This window comes from Triticum urartu, chromosome 3A (assembly GCF_056163025.1).
Source record: "Triticum urartu cultivar PI428250 chromosome 3A, HENAU_Tu73, whole genome shotgun sequence".
NCBI classification, from domain to species: domain Eukaryota; kingdom Viridiplantae; phylum Streptophyta; class Magnoliopsida; order Poales; family Poaceae; genus Triticum; species Triticum urartu.
The window spans coordinates 45,007,020-45,027,741 of record NC_141875.1 but is presented as its reverse complement, the minus strand read 5'-3'; the positions used below and the strand labels follow the sequence as shown (position 1 = coordinate 45,027,741).

Sequence of the window (20,722 nt, the reverse complement as noted above, 5' to 3'; positions counted from 1 at the left end):
CTCAAGACGTGTACTCAATAACAGTAATTTGCTATCAGCATTAATATCATTAATATCCACAGAACACGCTCTTATCTTCCATATCACACAACAATTTATGTCCATGTAAATAACTTGCTTTCTTGTACCAGTATTTTCAGGTAAACTATACTGAAGAGAACCCTGCTAGATTACATTGATCCAAACAATGATACACTCATTGTCAGACTTGCAAATGGCCGTCTGCTCGCAGAATGTCGCATCATGCTAGGAACTGACAAGAGGGCCACTATAACCACTAACTGGTCCGAGTTTTGTTGTTGTGCCAACATTCGCGAAGGGGACATCTGTGCATTTCGTTTCAGAATCACTTCAAAGCGCCGTCTGGTTCTCACCATGCACAGCCTCTAGATGCACCATCGAAGACACTGCAGCCCCTTTGTCAATATAATCTAGCACTAAGTACTCCTAATTATGCTTTATCCCTTGATAACCTATGGTTTGCTTTTGGACCCTCTTAACACATGTTTTTCAAGATGCTAAACCTATGGTGTTGCTTATGTAAAGTGCACTACTCTCAGTCAGATGTTTCATGTTCAGATCCATAATGCGCTTTCTTTGTATATATATTTCTATTTCTAAACGCTAATTAGAATAGAAAAGATTGTTAAAGGTCACCTACAACCAGGCACCGCGCAGCTCCCCCTCAAGAGGCGCGCCGCCCCAACACCTAGTTCAAACCAAGTTGCTGCAACATGACAACCGGCCGGGGTGCAAACAAACATGGCATCCAGCAATTTCGACCAGTAGAGATGCCGAATTTGCCTCTCGCTAATCGATTCATCTCATTGCGTGTACGTCCGCAGGTCAGATGCGCGCGCCACCACCCACCACCTCGGCTCGGGCGGGCTATAAATACCTCCCTTGACCAGCAGGGTACAGTACGTACTTCATCTTCATCTTCTTCCACGCCACCTCAGCTCGCTCTGTTCACGGCACACCCGCTCCATCTTCCTCCAGACAATATGTCTCCCACCATGTCATCTTCGCTCTACACGGTGGCCGCCCTCTCCGGCCGCCGGGCTAGCCAGCAGGGAGGCAACAAGCAGCGGGCAGTGGCGCAGCCTCTCGCGGCTGGTGCCGCCACGGAGGCGCTGCCGCTCATCAGTGCTCGGCGGCGCCGTGGTGGTGGTGCTGACGAGCTCGTGGCGTGGAAGAGTATCCGGCAGGAGAGGTGGGAGGGCGTGCTGGAAGTGGAGGGAAACCTCCCTCTCTGGCTGGTGGGTTAATGAATTACTTGCACAAATCTATCTATCTATCTATCTATCTGTGCATGCATTCGTTTTTTTTTTCCTTCTTGAGATTCTTCATACCTGAACTACTGACATACTAACCTCAAACATCCGTTTATACTAGCTGCCGGTGGTCCACGTGAAGGTTAGCCCTGCGTTTTCTCTTGGAGAATGTGAATCTTTTCCGTTACTTCGATTCAAACCGTGACCATATATGCATGTAACTAACAAATGTTTGATAAAATCATGCATATCGTTCTCTTCCTCATAAAAAGTGAAAAAAGAACCCAAGAGGGGCATATGCGTATAAGTACTTTTAGACCATGCCACACTGCGTAACACATTCTTTCCATTAACCTAACTACTTTTATTAAACTAAAAAAATACTACTTTCATCAAGGTGTCGATTGGCAACACCAAGTATCCATACTCGCAAATGGTGAATTGAGACAAAATATATGATACTCCTATAAGTAGCATTCTCATCGGTAGTATCAACTAACAGTCTAACTAGGACGGGTAGCCAACTTTTATCTTTCGTTGTAAAGTCGGTTGATGAAGCGCATCCAATTTAGTTGATATCTACAGCGAAGGAGGAAGGAGGCAACACAAAACTATGATGATAAAAAGTTTTGTTGCTTCTCGCAACTTTATTTTGGATGAAACTTGTTCCACCCAAATTCCAGTCAAAGATGAAAGACTAATACAGTATAAATATGAGCACCAAGTTTTGAACATTGGTGGGTGAAGTCAATACCCCCCAACCCAACACCGCCACGACACCAGAAATAGTGGTTCTCTGATAGAGATACAACAGGGAATAGAGAATGAAGAAGATCAAATAAACACGGAGGAACACAAGATTTTAACGTGGAAAACCCCTCCAATGCGAAGGGACAAAAACCACACGCGCCAAAGCCAGCGAAACATCGCTATACCGGGAGATGTTACAAACGGCTGAGATCTACAACAACGATCTTATCTCGTGTGGCGGCTTACACAATATATATGCAGTATTAAAATGTGGGTTGGTGGAGTTAAATCTGCAGGTATATGTTGCACTATAATACGGTTATACAAACATGTATGCCAGACTTGTGACTAAGCTGTGATTGTTATGGTCCAGCTACTCATCTTAGCAATATGCGCGACTTGTGACAAAGCTGTGATAGTTATGGTCCAGCTACTCATCTTAGCAATCGTCAGCCCATGGTTAGATAAGCTGTAATTTACGTGATTGATAAATTATGTGTTGGACAGATTTGATCCTTGCGCCGCAATAATTGATCGCGTAGTATATGCACTCTCTCTGTTGCGCGGGATGGCACGTACCTGAGGAACGGCCCGGGCCTATGGGACCTCGGGGACTATGGCTTCCGCCACCTATTCGACGGCTACGCGATGCTGGTGCGCGTCTCGTTCCGCGACGGACACGCCGTGGGCGCGCACCAGCAGATCGAGTCAGAGGCGTACAAGGCGGCGTGCGAGCACGGGAAGCTGTGCTACCGCGAGTTCTCGGAGGTGCCCAAGCCGGACAGCTTCATGTCCTTCTTCGGGCAGCTCGTGAGCCTCTTGTCGGGGTCCTCCCTCACGGACAACTCCAACACTGGTATCCTAAGGCTCGGTGATGGCCGCGTGCTCTGCCTGATGGAGAGCGTCAAGGGCTCCATCGTCGTCGACCCAGACACGCTGGACACAGTGAGCAAATTCGAGTACCAAGACAAGCTGGGTGGCTTGATCCACTCGACGCACCCCATCGTCACCGACACCGACTTCTGGACGCTGATTCCGGACCTGATCCGGCCAGGGTATGTGGTGGCAAGGATGGACGTCGGGAGCAACGAGAGGCAGTTCGTGGGGAGGGTGGACTACCGCGGCGGTCCCGTGCCTGGGTGGGTGCACTCGTTCCCCGTCACCGAGAACTACGTGGTCGTGCCGGAGATGCCGCTGCGGTATTGCGTGGCGAACCTCCTCCGCGCCGAGCCCACGCCTTTGTACAAGTTCCAGTGGTACCCAGATTCCGGGAGCTACATGCACGCCATGTGCAAGGCTAGCGGCAACATCGTAAGTTGCTTTTTTTCATTTTTGCTAAGTCTTAGTCGACTAAGACTTCGTCATGTCTAAGTTGGTGCTATATTCGTGAGATTGTACATTGAAATCCATGCAAAATTATTTTTTAATTATTATTTTTTATATGTCATGTCACTTGATTGAGAGTTGATTATGCTTGAGTAGACCAAGACCTAGGCACGCCATTTTCCTTCTCTTTTACTAGTACAATGGATGCATGCGGCGTCGTACTTGCTAGCCGTTCGATGTGGGTTTCTGATAGACTAATTTTGGGATTATTAAAAAGGTGGCGAGCGTGGAGGTGCCGCCCTTCATGACGTTCCACTTCATCAACGCATACGAGGAGAAGGACGAGGAGGGGCGCGTGACGGCGATCATCGCTGACTGCTGCGAGCACAACGCCAACACCTCCATCCTCGACAACCTCCGTCTCCACAATCTACGGAGCTTTACCGGTGAGGATGTCCTCATCGACTCCAGGTACTACTTACGAGACAAGATTTTTCCTACCGAAACTACGAGACAACCTTGATTCTTGACGCATGCGTGCATGGACGTACGTGCAGGGTGGGGCGGTTCAGGATCCCGCTGGACGGCAGCCCGTTCGGTGAGCTGGAGGCGGCGTTGGACCCGGAGGAGCACGGCCGAGGCATGGACATGTGCAGCATCAACCCGGCCCGCCTCGGCAAGGAGTACCGCTACACCTACGCCTGCGGCGCGCACCGGCCGTGCAACTTCCCCAACACGCTCACCAAGATCGACCTGGTGGAGAAGACGGCCATGAACTGGTACGAGGAGGGCGCCGTGCCGTCCGAGCCCTACTTCGTGCCCCGCCCCGGTGCCGTCGAGGAAGACGATGGTTAGTTCCTTGTGTGTGTGTGTGTTTTGTCCTCCCGTCGCTATCTGATTTGGGTTGCGGAATTGTGATGTAGGCGTGGCCATATCCATGGTGAGCGCCAAGGACGGGTCTGGCTACGCGCTGGTGCTGGACGCCAAGACCTTCAAGGAGATCGCCCGGACCAACTTCCCCTACGGGCTGCCCTACGGCTTGCACTGCTGTTGGGTGCCCAGGGACAACAAGTAACAACATATACACACCAGAGTCAACCGGCTGGCCGGCCGGTGACATTGTTTCTCTGCTACTCCCTCCGTAAACAAATATAAAAGTGTTTAGATCACTATTTTAATGATCTAAACGCTCTTATATTTCTTTACGAAGGGAGTACCTTCGATTCTCGCATACATACAGGGTCAGCGAATCCAAGTCGATCGGTGGTCCCATATATCCATATGTACGTGGATGTCTGTGTCGCTCGTTTTCTGTGTTGTATTCGGTCCTGGATTACTTGTCTTAGATTTGTCTATATACGGGTGTACCTAAACACGTTTTAGTGTTAGATACATTTATATCTAGATAAATATAAGACAATTAATTTAGAATGAAGGTAATAGTATAAGAAAAGAAAGATTATACAAGTATAGTGATGTATAGACAGATCACATCTGTGAGACGTCATATACGGGAAGCGAAACTACAGGGAGCTAGCACGACCCCGATCATCAGTGCTCAAGTAATGCACAGTGTGGAATGTGTACATAATTCGTTGTTGCCAGGTTCATAGTGTTGTTTACGAGTGTATCAAGTATATATAGTTCATATTCCTTTGAATTAATAAAAGATGCCTTGTTGGTGTAAGTCCGTTTTCTTTTCCGCATGAACTTAAGTTAAAGGGGATATGCACAACATAAGTTGGTGGTGCATTACTGCAGCCTCGGTTCGACAAAGAGCAATGCTACATCCACGTAATAATTTACGTAATATTACGGGCTGATCTGACGTGGGGATGTTTAATTGGATTAGGGGGAGTGTGAGCCCCCCCCCCCCCCCCCCCCCAACCTGAAAATCAAGGGGGTGATGTTTAGTTTGCAGTGGAAGTTTCCGTAACACTGCGTAGGGGCTTTCATAGGTTTAGCATTTTCGGTTCGACAAAACCACCTGACCAAGTGACCGTTTTACGTTATAGGTGTTATTTTGGGAAAAGAATCGGGAGAGGGGGGTGTTATTTTGGAATTGCAGAGGCGCTTGTAAGAAAGAGATGTATTCCTATGTTCTTGGCATTTTTTTAGGGAAAACTATCATGGCGGTTTATATTTCATGTGAAAATAAGGATACATCGTTCGATAAAACGTTGACTAGAAATCCTGAAGGCTCAGACTTCCAAACAATAGTTCGAGATGTCTCCGAGTTCCTAGCCAATACATCTGCCGCCATATTGGCCACCCTAGGACAATGATTAAATACTATAAAACTGAAATTACAAGCTAAGAAAGAGCACTCTTCATAGATGGCCGCCGCCGGTCCGAGGGAGTTCCCGCCATTGTGCATAACCTCAATCACCTCCATGCAGTCCGCTTCGACGTATAATTTGTTGCATTCCAGATCATTTGCTAGCAGCAACCCATCTCTCAGGTCCCTTGCTTCCGCAGTCGCCGTATCCTCCACAAAGGGAATATCAACACGTGAAGCAGCCATGGAAAATCCCATGTTATCACGTAATATTGCTCCATGTACTTCCGGAACCACTCTCCATATCAAAACCAACGTCTATATTAAGTTTCACAGTGCCTTCAAGTGGCTTCTCCCAACCATGTCTCCTAATCCTCGCCTTCTTTTCTCTTGCTCTCGTGAAATTCTTTACTAATGCAGCAATGGCCTGTGCCGATCTGACTGGCCGTAGGAGATCCTCACGAACGTAGCGATGTCATTCCCACCAAACGCACCACACAGTAGTGGCTACTAGTTCATTACGTTGGACCCCTGACATCGAAGGCTGCAAACTGCTCCTGGACAAAAATAAATTAGCTAGCGCTGAGCCTCCTTCACATTCTGCATCAGCACACACTTCAGTTACCATATGTCCCAACCGCAGAATGCGACACACTTCCTGAACCCTAGGGCATAAGAAGAGGGCATGCTTGATACTTTCACAATCAGAAGTAGAGAGAGGACACTGCGAGCTAGTAATCATATGTCTGTTAGCTAGAACTCCGAGGCAAGGGATAGCTCCAAGTAAAGCTCTCCACACATGAATTTTTATCTTGGCCGGCACACATAATTTCCAAATGGTTCTCCAAATAGGACTAATACTTGAGAATTGAACTGAGTTTGTCATTCTCAACTTTCGTCCATGCTGGTGTTGCCACTCTTCATAATAAGCTGACCTTACAGTGAAAATACAGTTCTTGGCAATTTGTTTAATTTGTGGCAGAGTTACATCATGAATAACATGAGATAATGAAAGGCTAGGAACATCATCTATCCAATCATAGCTAGTCTTTGAATCGTACGTATTCCTAGCCAAAAAATGTGCCAAACTATTTGCTTCCTTTCAACAATGCTCAAATTCAATCTTCGGTATCTCCAGAGCAAGATTTGAATAGTCAGCAAGAATTGCTGCGTTAGGTCCCAGCATATCTATCTTACCATTACAAGCTTTGACTTGTTCAAGACAATCAGATTTCACTATAATCTTGGCACAACAGAGTTTTGAAAGCAGTTTCAGACCTTGTAACAGTGCCAACGATTCAGCTAAATATGCATTAAGAGCATGTATAGTGGTTGATAAGGCAGTTCTATCTTAAGTCTTGCATGTAATTTAGATATGACAAAAAAAATCTATAATAGGTTATATCTTAGCGTTATCTCTAATAAGTAGCTATTCCTAAAAACATGATGAGACATATTATGCTAAGAGATCATTTCCTAAGAGCATCTGCAATAGTCTGTATGATAGATTCGTTGGTACAAGCTCCACGTCAGCAGCCAACAGTGTATTATACAAATTCTCCAATGAAGCGTATGTTAGTCTGATGGGCCACGCACATTAAATCAATGTAAAAAAATTGATGGCCAACACCCGAGAGAAGGGAATTGGAGAAGGTAGCTGGCGCAACTCACACAAGGTCCAGCCAGGGCCCACATAAATGAATGATATTACCTCGGAGCTTGTGTCCAGAACATTGGTTCAGGATCATACAATTCCACTCTCTCTTCTTTTATTTTAGGCCACCTCATTAGAAGAGTCTACATGGCAGATTTATCAACGATTATCACACGACCATCGGAGATGCCCTAAGTAAGAGAAGACAAGTAGTCTTTTCTTATGAATTCTCTCTCCTCCACATTAGCATTTATTCTATCTGGCACTCCTAAGATAGCACCATTGTACATACCCTAATAACCCGGTAAATCAAGCATGATACTCCCGCAGCTGCTTCTCCCCGGCAATTCCTCAAGATAGCAGCTGCTGCACCGGTTCCATTTCCAAAGAAACAAGCGTCAGTGTTCAGTTTATATGAACCCAGTGGTGGTTTCTGCCATGTATCTTCCACTGTAGTTTTAGACAAGCGGGGTGCATGGTTCGTTGCAATAGACTGACTTGCAAAAGCTGAACTCTTCGGTGATTTAACATTCTTTCCTTTAACTGCCTCCTGATACTCCCACAAAATATACCAGGCGCACACAGAAATCATCTCCTGTAAACCCATGTGTCCAAGTACTGGTGATCTTCTTTCTGGACTATGTAAGATCTCTTCCAGGACTATAGTGTTGGGGAACGCAGTAATTTCAAAAAATTTCCAACGCACACGCAAGATCTATCATGGTGATGCATAGCAACGAGAGGGGAAGAGTGTTGTCCACGTACCCTCGTAGATCGTAAGCGGAAGCGTTATGACAACGCGGTTGATGTAGTCGTACGTCTTCACGATCCGACCGATCCTAGTACCGGAAGTACGGCACCTCCGCGATCTGCACACGTTCGGCTCGGTGACGTCCCACGAACTCTCGATCCAGCTGAGTGTCGAGGGAGAGCTTCGTCAGCACAACGGCGTGATGACAGTGATGATGAAGCTACCATCGCAGGGCTTCGCCTAAGCATTATGATGATATGACCGAGGTGGATTATGGTGGAGGGGGGCACCGCACACGGCTAAGGGATCAATGATCAACTTTTGTGTTCTAAGGTGCCCCCCTGCCCCCGTATATAAAGGAGCAAGGGGGGAGGCCGGACGGCCCTTAGAGGCGCGCCAAGGAGGGGAGGAGTCCTCCTCCTAGTAGGAGTAGGACTCCCCCTTTCCTAATCCAACTAGGAGGAGGAAGGGGGAAGGAAGGAGAGGGAGAGAAGAGAAGGAAAGGCCCCCCCCCTTCCCAAGTCCAATTTGGACTAGAGGGGGAGGGGCGCACGGCCCTGCCTTGGCCGGCCCTCTCTCTCTCCACTAAGGTCCATGTTGGCCCATTGGTCCCCCGGGGGGTTCCGATAACCCCCCGACACTCCGATAATTATCCGGTGATCCCCGGAACTCATACGGTGTCCGAATATAGTCATCCAATATATCAATCTTTATGTATCCATCATTTCGAGACTCCTCGTCATGTCCGTGATCACATCCGGGACTCCGAACTATCTTCGGTACATCAAAACACATAAATTCATAATACCGATCGTCACCGAACGTTAAGCGTGCGGACCCTACGGGTTTCAGAACTATGTAGACATGACCGAGACACGTCTCCAGTCAATAACCAATAGCGGATCCTGGATGTTCATATTGGCTCCCACATATTCTACGAAGATCTTTATCGGTCAAACCGCATAACGATATACGTTGTTCCCTTTGTCATCGGTATGTTACTTGCCCGAGATTCGATCGTCGGTATCTCAATACCTAGTTCAATCTTGTTACCGGCAAGTCTCTTTACTCGTTCCATAATGCATCATCCCGCAACTAACTCATTAGTCACATTGCTTGCAAGGCCTATAGTGATGTGCATTACCGAGAGGGCCTAGAGATACCTCTCCGATACTCGGAGTGACAAATCCTAATCTCGCTCTATGCCAACTCAACAAACACCATCGGAGACACCTGTAGAACATCTTTATAGTCACACAGTTACATTGTGACGTTTGATGGCACACTAAGTGTTCCTCCGGTATTCGGGAGTTGCATGATCTCATAGTCATAGGAACATGTATAAGTTATGGAGAAAGCAATAGCAACAAACTAAACGATCATCGTGCTAAGCTAACGGATTGGTCAAGTCAATCACATCATTCTCTAATGATGTGATACCGTTAATCGAATGACAACTCATGTCTATGGTTAGGAAACATAACCATCATTGATTCAACGAGCTAGTCAAGTAGAGGCATACTAGTGACACTATGTTTGTCTATGCATTCACACATGTACTAAGTTTCCGGTTAATACAATTCTGGCATGAATAATAAACATTTATCATGATATAAGGAAATAAATAATAACTTTATTATTGCCTCTAGGGCATATTTCCTGCAGTCTCCCACTTGCACTAGAGTCAATAATCTAGTTCACATCGTCATGTGATTTAACATCAATAGTTCACATCTTTATGTGATTAGTTCACATCTCCATGTGACTAATATCCAAAGGGTTTACTAGAGTCAATAATCTAGTTCACATCGCTATGTGATTAACACCCAAAGAGTGATCATGTTTTGCTTGTGAGAGAAGTTTAGTCTACGGGTCTGCAACATTCAGATCCGTGTGTATTTCGCAAATTTCTATTTCTACAATGCTCTACACGGAGCTACTCTAGCTAATTGCTCCAACTTTCAATATGTATCCAGATGGATACTTAGAGTCATCTAGACCGATTTAAAAAGTTTGCATCGACGTAACTCTTTACGACGAACTCTTTTATCACCTCCATAACCGAGAAATATTTCCTTAGTCCTCTAAGGATAATTTTGACCGTAGTCCAGTGATCTACTCCTAGATCACTATTGTACTCCCTTGCCAGAATCATGCTAAGGTATACAATAGGACTGGTACACAGCATAGCATACTTTATAGAACCTATGACTGAGGCATAGGGAATGACTTTTCATTCTCTTTCTATTTTCTGTTGTGATCGGGTTTTGAGTCTTTACTCAACTTCACACCTTGCAACACAGGCAAGAACTCCTTCTTTGATTGTTCCATTTTGAACTACTTCAAAATCTTGTCAAGGTATGTACTCATTGAAAAAAAAATCACGCGTCTTGATCTATCTCTATAGATCTTGATGCTCAATCAGTAAGCAGCTTCACCGAGGTCTTTCTTTGAAAAACTCCTTTCAAACACTCCTTTATGCTTTCCAGAAAATTCTACATCATTTTCGATCAACAATATGTCACTCACATATACTTATCAGAAAGGTTGTAGTGCTCCCACTCACTTTCTTGTAAATACAGGCTTCACCGCAAGTCTGTATAAAATCATATGCTTTGATCACTTTATCAAAGCATATATTCCAACTCCGAGATGCTTGCACCAGTCCATAGATGGATCGCTGGAGCTTGCACACTTTGTTAGCACCTTTAGGATTGACAAAACCTTCTTGTTGCATCATATACAAATCTTCTTTAAGAAATCCATTAAGGAATGCAGTTTTGACATCCATTTGCCAGATTTCATAAAATGTGGCAATTGCTAACATGATTCGGACAGACTTAAGCATCGCTACGAGTGAGAAAATCTCATTGTAGTCAACATCATGAACTTGTCGAAAACCTTTTGCCACAATTCGAGATTTGTAGATAGTAACACTACTATCAGCGTCCATCTTCCTCTTGAAATCCATTTATTCTTAATGGCTCACCGATCATCGGGCAAGTCAATCAAAGTCCATACTTCATTCTAATACATGGATCCATCTCAGATTTCATGGCTTCAAGCCATTTCGCGGAATCTGGGCTCATCATCGCTTCCTCATAGTTCGTAGGTGTGTCATGGTCTAGTAACATGACCTCCAGAACAGGATTACCATACCATTCTGGTGCGCAACGTATTCTGGTTGACCTATGAGGTTCGGTAGTAATTTGATCTGAAGTTTCATGATCATCATCATTAACTTCCTCACTAATTGGTGTAGGAATCACTAGAACTGATTTCTGTGATGAACTACTTTCCAATTTGGGAGAAGGTACAATTACCTCATCAAGTTCTACATTCCTCCCACTTAGTTCTTTCGAGAGAAACTTCTTCTCTAGAAATGACCCATTCTTAGCAACGAATATCTTGCCTTCGAATCTGTGATAGAAGGTGTACCCAACAGTTTCTTTTGGGTATCCTATGAAGACACATTTCTCCGATTTGGGTTCGAGCTTATCAGGTTGAAACTTTTTCACATAAGCATCATAGCCCCAAACTTTAAGAAACGACAGTAGCTTTCTTGCTAAACCTAAGTTCATATAGTGTCGTCTCAACGGATTTAGATGGTGCCCTACTTAACGTGAATGCAGCTGTTTCTAATGCATAACCCTAAAATGATAGTGATAAATCGGTAAGAGACATCATAGATCGCACCATATCTAATAAAGTACGGTTATGACGTTCGGACACACCATTACGCTGTGGTTTTCTAGGTGGCGTGAGTTGCGAAACTATTCCATATTGTTTCAAATGAAGGCCAAACTCATAACTCAAATATTCTCCTCCACTATCAGATCGCAGAAACTTTATTTTCTTGTTACGATGATTTTCCACTTCACTCTGAAATTCTTTGAACTTTTCAAATGTTTCAGACTTATGTTTCATCAAGTAGATATACCCATATCTGCTCAAATCATCTGTGAAGATCAGAAAATAACGATATCCGCCGGGAGTCTCAACACTCATCGGATTGCATACATCAGTATGTATTATTTCCAATAAGTCAGTTGCTTACTCCATTGTTCCGGAGAATGGATTTTTAGTCATCTTGCCCATGAGGCATGGTTCGCAAGCATCAAATGATTCATAATCAAGTGATTCAGCATGGAGTTTCTTCATGCGCTTTACACCAATATGACCTAAACGATAGTGCCACATATAAGTTGCACTATCATTATTAACTTTGCATCTTTTGGCTTCAATATTATGAATATGTGTATTACTATGATCGAGATTCAATAAACCATTCACCTTGGGTGTATGACCTCAGAAGGTTTTATTCATGTAAACAGAATAACGATATCCTTGACTTAAATGAATAACCATATTGCAATAAACATGATCCAATCCAATCATATTATGCTCTACGCAAACACCAAATAACATTTATTTTAGGTTCAACAGTAACCCTAAAGGTAAAGGGAGTGTGCGATGCTGATCTTATCAACCTTGGAATCACTTCCAACTCACATCATCACCTTGCCTTTAACTAGTCTCTGTTTATTTTGCAACTCCTGTTTCGAGTTACTACTCTTAGTAACTGAACCAGTATCAAATATTAAGGGGTTGTTATAAACACTAGTAAAGTACACATCAATAACATGTATATCAAATATACTTTTGTTCACTTTGCCATCCTTCTTATTCGCCAAGTATCTAGGGCAGTTCCACTTCCAGTGGCCATTTTTCCTTTGTAGTAGAAGCACTCAGTTCTAGGCTTGGGTCTAGCTTTGAGCTTCTTCATGGGAGCAGCAACTTGCTTGCTATTCTTCTCTGAAGTTCCTCTGTCTTTCTCTTTGCCCTTTTCTTGAAACTAGTGGTCTTGTTAACCATCAACACTTGATGCTATTTCTTGATTTCTACCTTCGCCGATTTCAGCATCGCGAAGAGCTTGGGAATTATTTCGTCATCCCTTGCATATTATAGTTCATCACTAAGTTCTAGTAACTTGGTGATAGTGACTAGAGAACTTTGTCAATTACTATATTATCTGGAAGATTAACTCCCACTTGATTCAAGCAATTGTAGTACTCAGACAATCTGAGCACATGCTCACTGGTTGAGCTATTCTCCACCATCTTGTAGGCAAAGTACTGTCAGAGGTGTTCTACCTCTCAACACAGGCATGAGTATGAAATACCAATTTCAACTCTTAGAACATCTTATATGCTTTGTGGCGTTCAAAAGAATTTTTGAAGTCCTGGTTCTAAGCCGTAAAGCATGGTTCACTAAACTATTAAGTAGTCATCATACCGAGCTTGTCAAACGTTCATAACGTTTGCATCTGCTCCTGCAACAGTTCTGTCACCTAGTGGTGCATCAAGGACATAATACTTCTGTGTAGCATTGAGGATAATCCTCAGGTCACGGAGCTAGTCCGCATCATTGCTACTAACATCTTTCAACTTATTTTTTTCTAGGAACATATCAAAAATAAACGGGGAGCTACATCGCGAGCTATTGATCTACAACATAGTTATGCAAATACTATCAGGACTATGTTCATGATAAATTAAAGTTCAATTAATCATATTATTTAAGAACTCCCACTTAGATAGACATCCCTCTAATCATCTAAGTGATCACGTGATCCATATCAACTAAACCATGTCCGATCATCACGTGAGATGGAGTAGTATTCAATGGTGAACATCACTATGTTGATCATATCTACTATATGATTCATGCTCAACCTTTCGGTCTCAGTGTTCCGAGGCCATATCTGCATATGCTAGTCTCGTCAAGTTTAACCCGAGTATTCTGCGTGTGTAAAACTGGCTTGCACCCGTTGTATGTGAACGTAGAGCTTATCACACCCGATCATCACGTGGTGCCTTGGCACGACGAACTGTCGCAATGGTGCATACTCAGGGAGAACACTTGTACCTTGAAATTTAGTGAGGGTTCATCTTATAATGCTACCGTCGTACTAAGCAAAATAGGATGCATAAAAGATAAACATCACATGCAATCAAAATATGTGACATGATATGGCCACTATCATCTTGTGCCTTTGATCTCCATCTCCAAAGTACCGTCATGATCTCCATCGTCACCGGCATGACACCATGATCTTGTTGCTAGGAAACATGGCAAAGAAAGAGAGCCTTGGGTTCAGAAACCCATGCCTTTTCCTCCCAAACCATCATCTTGATCTCTATCAATGTGTTGTCACATGGTCGTCTAGCCAACTATTGCTTTTGTAACTATTGCTATCGCATAGCGATAAAGTAAAGCAATTATATGGCGCTTGCATCTTATGCAATAAAGAGACAACCATAAGGCTTTTGCCAGTTGCCGATAACTTTAACAAAACATGATCATCTCATACAACAATTTATGTCTCATCACGTCTTGACCATATCACATCACAACATGCCCCGAAAAACAAGTTAGACGTCCTATACTTTGTTGTTGCAAGTTTTACATGGCTGCTATGGGCTTAGCAAGAACCGTTCTTACCTACGCATCAAAAACCACAACGCGGTATAGTGATTGCTTTTTGATCTTCAGAAAGAACCCTGTTCATTGAATCCAATTCAACTAAAGTTGGAGAAACTGACACCCACTAGCCACCTGTGTGCGAAACACGTCGGTAGAACCAGTCTCGCTTAAGCGTACGCGTAATGTCGGTCTGAGCCGCTTCATCCAACAATACCACTGAATCAAGAATCAACTAGTGACGGCAAGCAATATGTATATACCCACGCCCACAACTCCTTTGTGTTCTACTCGTGCATATAATTGAAGGAAATATGCCCTAGAGGCAATAATAAAGTTATTATTTATTTCCTTATATCATGATAAATGTTTATCATTCATGCTAGAATTGTATTAACCGGAAACATAATACATGTGTGAATACATAGACAAACAGAGTGTCACTAGTATGCCTCTACTTGACTAGCTCGTTAATCAAAGATGGTTATGTTTCCTAACCATTGACAAAGAGTTGTTATTTGATTAACGGGATCACATCATTAGTTGAATGATCTGATTGACATGACCCATTCCATTAGCTTAGCACCCGATCGTTTAGTATGTTGCTATTGCTTTCTTCATGACTTATACATGTTCCTATGACTATGAGATTATGCAACTCCCGTTTATCGGAGGAACACTTTGGGTGCTACCAAACGTTACAACGTAACTGGGTGATTATAAAGGAGCATTACAGGTGTCTCCAAAGGTAGATGTTGGGTTGGCGTATTTCGAGATTAGGATTTGTCACTCCGATTGCCGGAGAGGTATCTCTGGGCCCTCTCGGTAATGCACATCACATAAGCCTTGCAAGCATTGCAACTAATGAGTTAGTTGCGAGATGATGTATTACGGAACGAGTAAAGAGACTTGCCGGTAACGAGATTGAACTAGGTATTGGATACCGACGATCGAATCTCGGGCAAGTAACATACCGATGACAAAGGGAACAACGTATGTTGTTATGCGGTCTGACCGATAAAGATCTTCGTAGAATATGTAGGAGCCAATATGGGCATCCAGGTCCCGCTATTGGTTATTGACCGGAGACGTGTCTCGGTCATGTCTACATCGTTCTCGAACCCGTAGGGTCCGCACGCTTAAGGTTACGATGACAGTGATATTATGAGTTATGCATTTTGATGTACCGAAGGTTGTTCGGAGTCCCGGATGTGATCACGGACATGACGAGGAGTCTCGAAATGGTCGAGACGTAAAGATTGATATATTGGAAGCCTATGTTTGGATATCGGAAGTGTTCTGGGTGAAATCGGGATTTTACCGGAATACCGGGAGGGTTACCGGAACCCCCCGGGAGCTATATGGGCCATAGTGGGCCTTAGTGGAAAAGAGAAGGGGCTGCCCTAGATGGGCTGCGCGCCTCCCCCTTCCCCTAGTCCTATTAGGACTAGGAGAGGTGGCCGGCCCCCTCCTCCTCTTTTCCCCCTCCGCGAATCCTATTCCAACTAGGATTGGGGGGGGGAATCCTACTCCCAGAGGGAGTAGGACTCTCCTGCGCCCTCCTCCTTGGCCGGCCAGCCTCCCCCCCTCTACTCCTTTATATACGGAGGCAGGGGGCACCTCTAGACACACAAGTTGATCCACGTGATCTATTCCTTAGCCGTGTGCGGTGCCCCCTGCCACCATATTCCTCGATAATACTGTAGCGGAGTTTAGGCGAAGCCCTGCTGCTGTAGTTCATCAAGATCGTCACCACACCGTCGTGCTGACGGAACTCTTCCCCGACACTTTGCTGGATCGGAGTCCGGGGAACGTCATCGAGCTGAACGTGTGCTCGAACTCGGAGGTGCTGTAGTTTCGGTGCTTGATCGGTTGGATCGCGAAGACATACGACTACTTCCTCTACGTCGTGTTAGCGCTTCCGCAGTCGGTCTGCATTGGGTACGTAGACAACACTCTCCCCTCTCGTTGCTATGCATCACATGATCTTGCGTGTGCGTAGGAAATTTTTTGAAATTACTACGTTCCCCAACAGTGGTATCAGAGCCTAGGTTATTTATGTTGATGTTATATGCACGAGTAGAACACAAGTGAGTTGTGGACGATACAAGTCATACTGCCTACCAGCATGTCATACTTTGGTTCGGCGGTATTGTTGGACGAGACGACCCGGACCAACCTTACGCGTACGCTTACGCGAGACCGGTTCCCTCGACGTGCTTTGCACACAGATGGCTTGCGGGCGACTGTCTCTCCAACTTTAGTTGAACCAAGTATGGCTACGCCCGGTCCTTACGAAGGTTAAAACGGAGTCTATTTGACAAACTATCGTTGTGGTTTTGATGCGTAGGTGAGATTGGTTCTTACTTAAGCCCGTAGCAGCCACGTAAAACATGCAACAACAAAGTAGAGGACGTCTAACTTGTTTTTGCAGGGCATGTTGTGATGTGATATGGTCAAGGCATGATGCTAAATTTTATTGTATGAGATGATCATGTTTTGTAACCAAGTTATCGGCAACTGGCAGGAGCCATATGGTTGTCGCTTTATTGTATGCAATGCAATCGCGATGTAATGCTTTACCTTATTACTAAACGGTAGTGATAGTCGTGGAAGCATAAGATTGGCGAGACGACAACGATGCTACGATGGAGATCAAGGTGTCGCGCTGGTGACGATGGTAATCATGATGGTGCTTCGGAGATGGAGATCACAAGCACAAGATGATGATGGCCATATCATATCACTTTTATTGATTGCATGTGATGTTTATCTTTTTATGCATCTTATCTTGCTTTGATTGACGGTAGCATTATAAGATGATCTCTCACTAAATTATCAAGAAGTGTTCTCCCTGAGTATGCACCGTTGCCAAAGTTCGTCGTGCCCAGACACCACGTGATGATCGGGTGTGATAAGCTCTACGTCCATCTACAACGGGTGCAAGCCAGTTTTGCACACGCAGAATACTCGGGTTATACTTGACGAGCCTAGCATATGCAGATATGGCCTCGGAACACGGAGACCGAAAGGTCGAGCGTGAATCATATAGTAGATATGATCAACATAATGATGTTCACCGATGAAACTACTCCATCTCACGTGATGATCGGACATGGTTTAGTTGATTTGGATCACGTGATCACTTAGAAGATTAGAGGGATGTCTATCTAAGTGGGAGTTCTTAAGTAATATGATTAATTGAACTTTAATTTATCATGAACTTAGTCCTGGTAGTATTAGCATATCTATGTTGTGGATCAATAGCTCGCATTGTTGCTTTCATGTGTTTATTTTGATATGTTCCTAGAGAAAATTGTGTTGAAAGATGTTAGTAGCAAAGATGCGGATTGGATCCATGATCTGAGGTTTATCCTCATTGCTGCACAGAAGAATTATGTCCTTGATGCACCGCTAGGTGACAGACCTATTGCAGGAGCAGATGCAGACGTTATGAACGTTTGGCTAGCTCAATATGATGACTACTTGATAGTTTAGTGCACCATGCTTAACGGCTTAGAATCGGGACTTCAAAGATGTTTTGAACGTCATGGAGCATATGAGATGTTCCAGGAGTTGAAGTTAATATTTCAAGCAAATACCCGAGTTGAGAGATATGTAGTCTCCAACAAGTTCTATAGCTAAAAGATGGAGGAGAATCGCTCAACTAGTGAGCATGTGCACAGATTGTCTGAGTACAACAATCGCTTGAATCAAGTGGGAGTTAATCTTCCAGATAAGATAGTGATTGACAAAATTCTCTAGTCACCATCACCAAGTTAGCAGAACTTCGTGATGAACTATGATATGCAAGGGATAACGGAAACGATTCCCAAGCTCTTCGTAATGCGGAAATTGACGAAGGTAGAAATCGAGAAAAACATCAAGTGTTGATGGTAGACAAGACCACTAGTTTCAAAAGGGCAGAGGGAAGAAGGGGAACTTCAAGAAGAACAGCAAGCAAGTTGCTACTCAAGTGAAGAAGCCCAAGTCTAGTCCTAAGCCTGAGACTAAGTGTTTCTACTGCAAAGGGACTGGTCACTGGAAGCGGAATTACCCCAAGTGATTGGCAGATAAGAAGGATGGCAAAGTGAACATAAGTATATTTGATATACATGTTATTGATGTGTACTTTACTAGTGTTTATAGCAACCCCTCAGTATTTGATACTAGTTCAGTTGCTAAGATTAGTAACTCGAAACGGGAGTTGCAGAATAAACAGAGACTAGTTAAGGGTGAAGTGACGATGTGTGTTGGAAGTGGTTCCAAGATTGATATGATCATCATCGCATACTCCCTATACTTTCGGGAGTAGTGTTGAACCTGAATAAGTGTTATTTGGTGTTTGCGTTGAGCATGAATATGATTTGATCATGTTTATTGTAATACGGTTATTCATTTAAGTAAGAGAATAAATTGTTGTTCTGTTTACATGAATAAAACCTTCGATGGTCATACACCCAAGGAAACAAGTTCATTGGATCTCGATCGTAGTGATACACATATTCATAATATTGAAACCAAAAGATGCAAAGTTAATAATGATAGTGCAACTTATTTGTGGCACTGCCGTTTAGGTCATATTGGTGTAAAGCGCATGAATAAACTCCATGCTAATGGGTTTTGGAATCACTTGATTATGAATCAGTTGATGCTTGTGAACCATGCCTCATGGGCAAGATGACTAAAACGCCGTTCTCCGGAACTATGGAGCGAGCAACTGACTTATTGGAAATAATACATACTGATGTATGAGATCCGATGAGTGTTAAGGCTCGCGGCGGGTATCATTATTTTCTGACCTTCACAGATGATTTGAGCAGATATGGGTATATCTACTTAATGAAACACAAGTCTGAAATATTTGAAAAGTTCAAAGAATTTCAGAGTGAAGTGGAGAATCATTGTAACAAGAAAATAAAAGTTTCTACGATATGATCGCAGAGGTAAAATATTTGAGTTACGAGTTTGGCCTTCAGTTAAAACAATGTGAAATAGTTTTACTACTCACGCCACCTGGAACACCATAGCATAATGGTGTGTCCGAACATTATAATCGTACTTTATTAGATATGGTGTGATCTATGATGTCTCTTTTCGATCTACCACTATCGTTTTGGGGTTATGCATTAAAGACAGCTGCATTCACGTTTAAAAGGGCACCATCTAAGTCCGTTGAGACGACACAGTCTGAACTATGGTTTGGCAAGAAACCAAAGTTGTCATTTCTTAAAGTTTGGGATTGTGATGCTTATATGAAAAAGTTTCATCCTGATAAGCTCAAACCCAAATCGGAGAAATATGTCTTCATATGATACCCAAAGGAGACTGTTGGGTACACCTTCTATCACAAATCCGAAGGCAAGACTTTTGTTGCTAAATTCGGAGTTTTTCTAGAGAAGGAGTTTCTCTCGAAAGAAGTGAGTGGGAGGAAAGTAGAACTTGATGAGGTAACTGTACCTGCTCCCTTATTGAAAAGTAGTTCATCACAGAAATCTGTTCATGTGACTACTACACCAATTAGGGAGGAAGCTAATGATGATGATCATGTAACTTCAGATCAAGTTACTACCAAATCTCGTAGGTAAACCAGAGTGAGATCCGCACCAGTGTGGTACGGTAATCCTGTTCTGGAAGTCATGTTACTAGACCATGACGAACTTGCGAACTATGAGGAAGCGATGATGAGCCCAGATTCCGCGAAATGGTTTGAGGCCATGAAATCTGAGATATGATCCATGTATGAGAACAAAGTATGGACTTTGATGGATTTGCCCGATGATCGGCAAGCCATAGAAAATAAATGGATCTTCAAGAAGAAGACTGACGCTGATGGTAATGTTAATGTCTACAAAGCTCGACTTGTCGCAAAAGGTTTTCGACAAGTTCAAGGGATTGACTACGATGAGACCTTCTCACCCGTAGCGATGCTTAAGTCTGTCCGAATCATATTAGCAATTGCCGCATTTTATGATTATGAAATTTGGCAGATGGATGTCAAAAACTGCATTCCTGAATGGATTTCTGGAAGAAGAGTTGTATATGATGCAACCAGAAGGTTTTGTCGATCCAAAGGGAGCTAACAAAGTGTGCAAGCTCCAGCGATCCATTTATGGACTGGTGCAAGCCTCTCGGAGTTGGAATAAACACTTTGATAGTGTGATCAAAGCATTTAGGTTTTATACAAACTTTCGGTGAAGCCTGTA

At 43.7% G+C, this 20,722-nt stretch overlaps 1 protein-coding gene across 1 annotated transcript; it reads left to right on the top strand.

Annotated features, from left to right (window-relative positions):
* The first annotated feature begins 961 nt into the window (after nt 1-961).
* On the top strand, nt 962-4,425 carry LOC125547861 (carotenoid cleavage dioxygenase 8 homolog B, chloroplastic-like). Its single transcript, XM_087516586.1, has 5 exons — nt 962-1,258; nt 2,591-3,335; nt 3,628-3,821; nt 3,908-4,200; nt 4,274-4,425. The coding sequence occupies exons 1-5, from the start codon at nt 1,005-1,007 to the stop codon at nt 4,423-4,425; spliced, it is 1,638 nt and encodes a 545-aa protein (XP_087372712.1). The 5' UTR covers nt 962-1,004.
* The last annotated feature ends 16,297 nt before the right edge of the window (nt 4,426-20,722 follow it).

What these genes read in the sequence shown, in the direction of transcription:
- LOC125547861 (XM_087516586.1), top strand. Translation starts at nt 1,005, where the DNA reads ATGTCTCCCACCATGTCATCTTCGCTCTACACGGTGGCCGCCCTCTCC. An exon ending in GGAAACCTCCCTCTCTGGCT is followed by an intron (nt 1,259 to 2,590) that starts GGTGGGTTAATG and finishes CTCTGTTGCGCG; the next exon opens with GGATGGCACGTACCTGAGGA. An exon ending in GCAAGGCTAGCGGCAACATC is followed by an intron (nt 3,336 to 3,627) that starts GTAAGTTGCTTT and finishes ATTATTAAAAAG; the next exon opens with GTGGCGAGCGTGGAGGTGCC.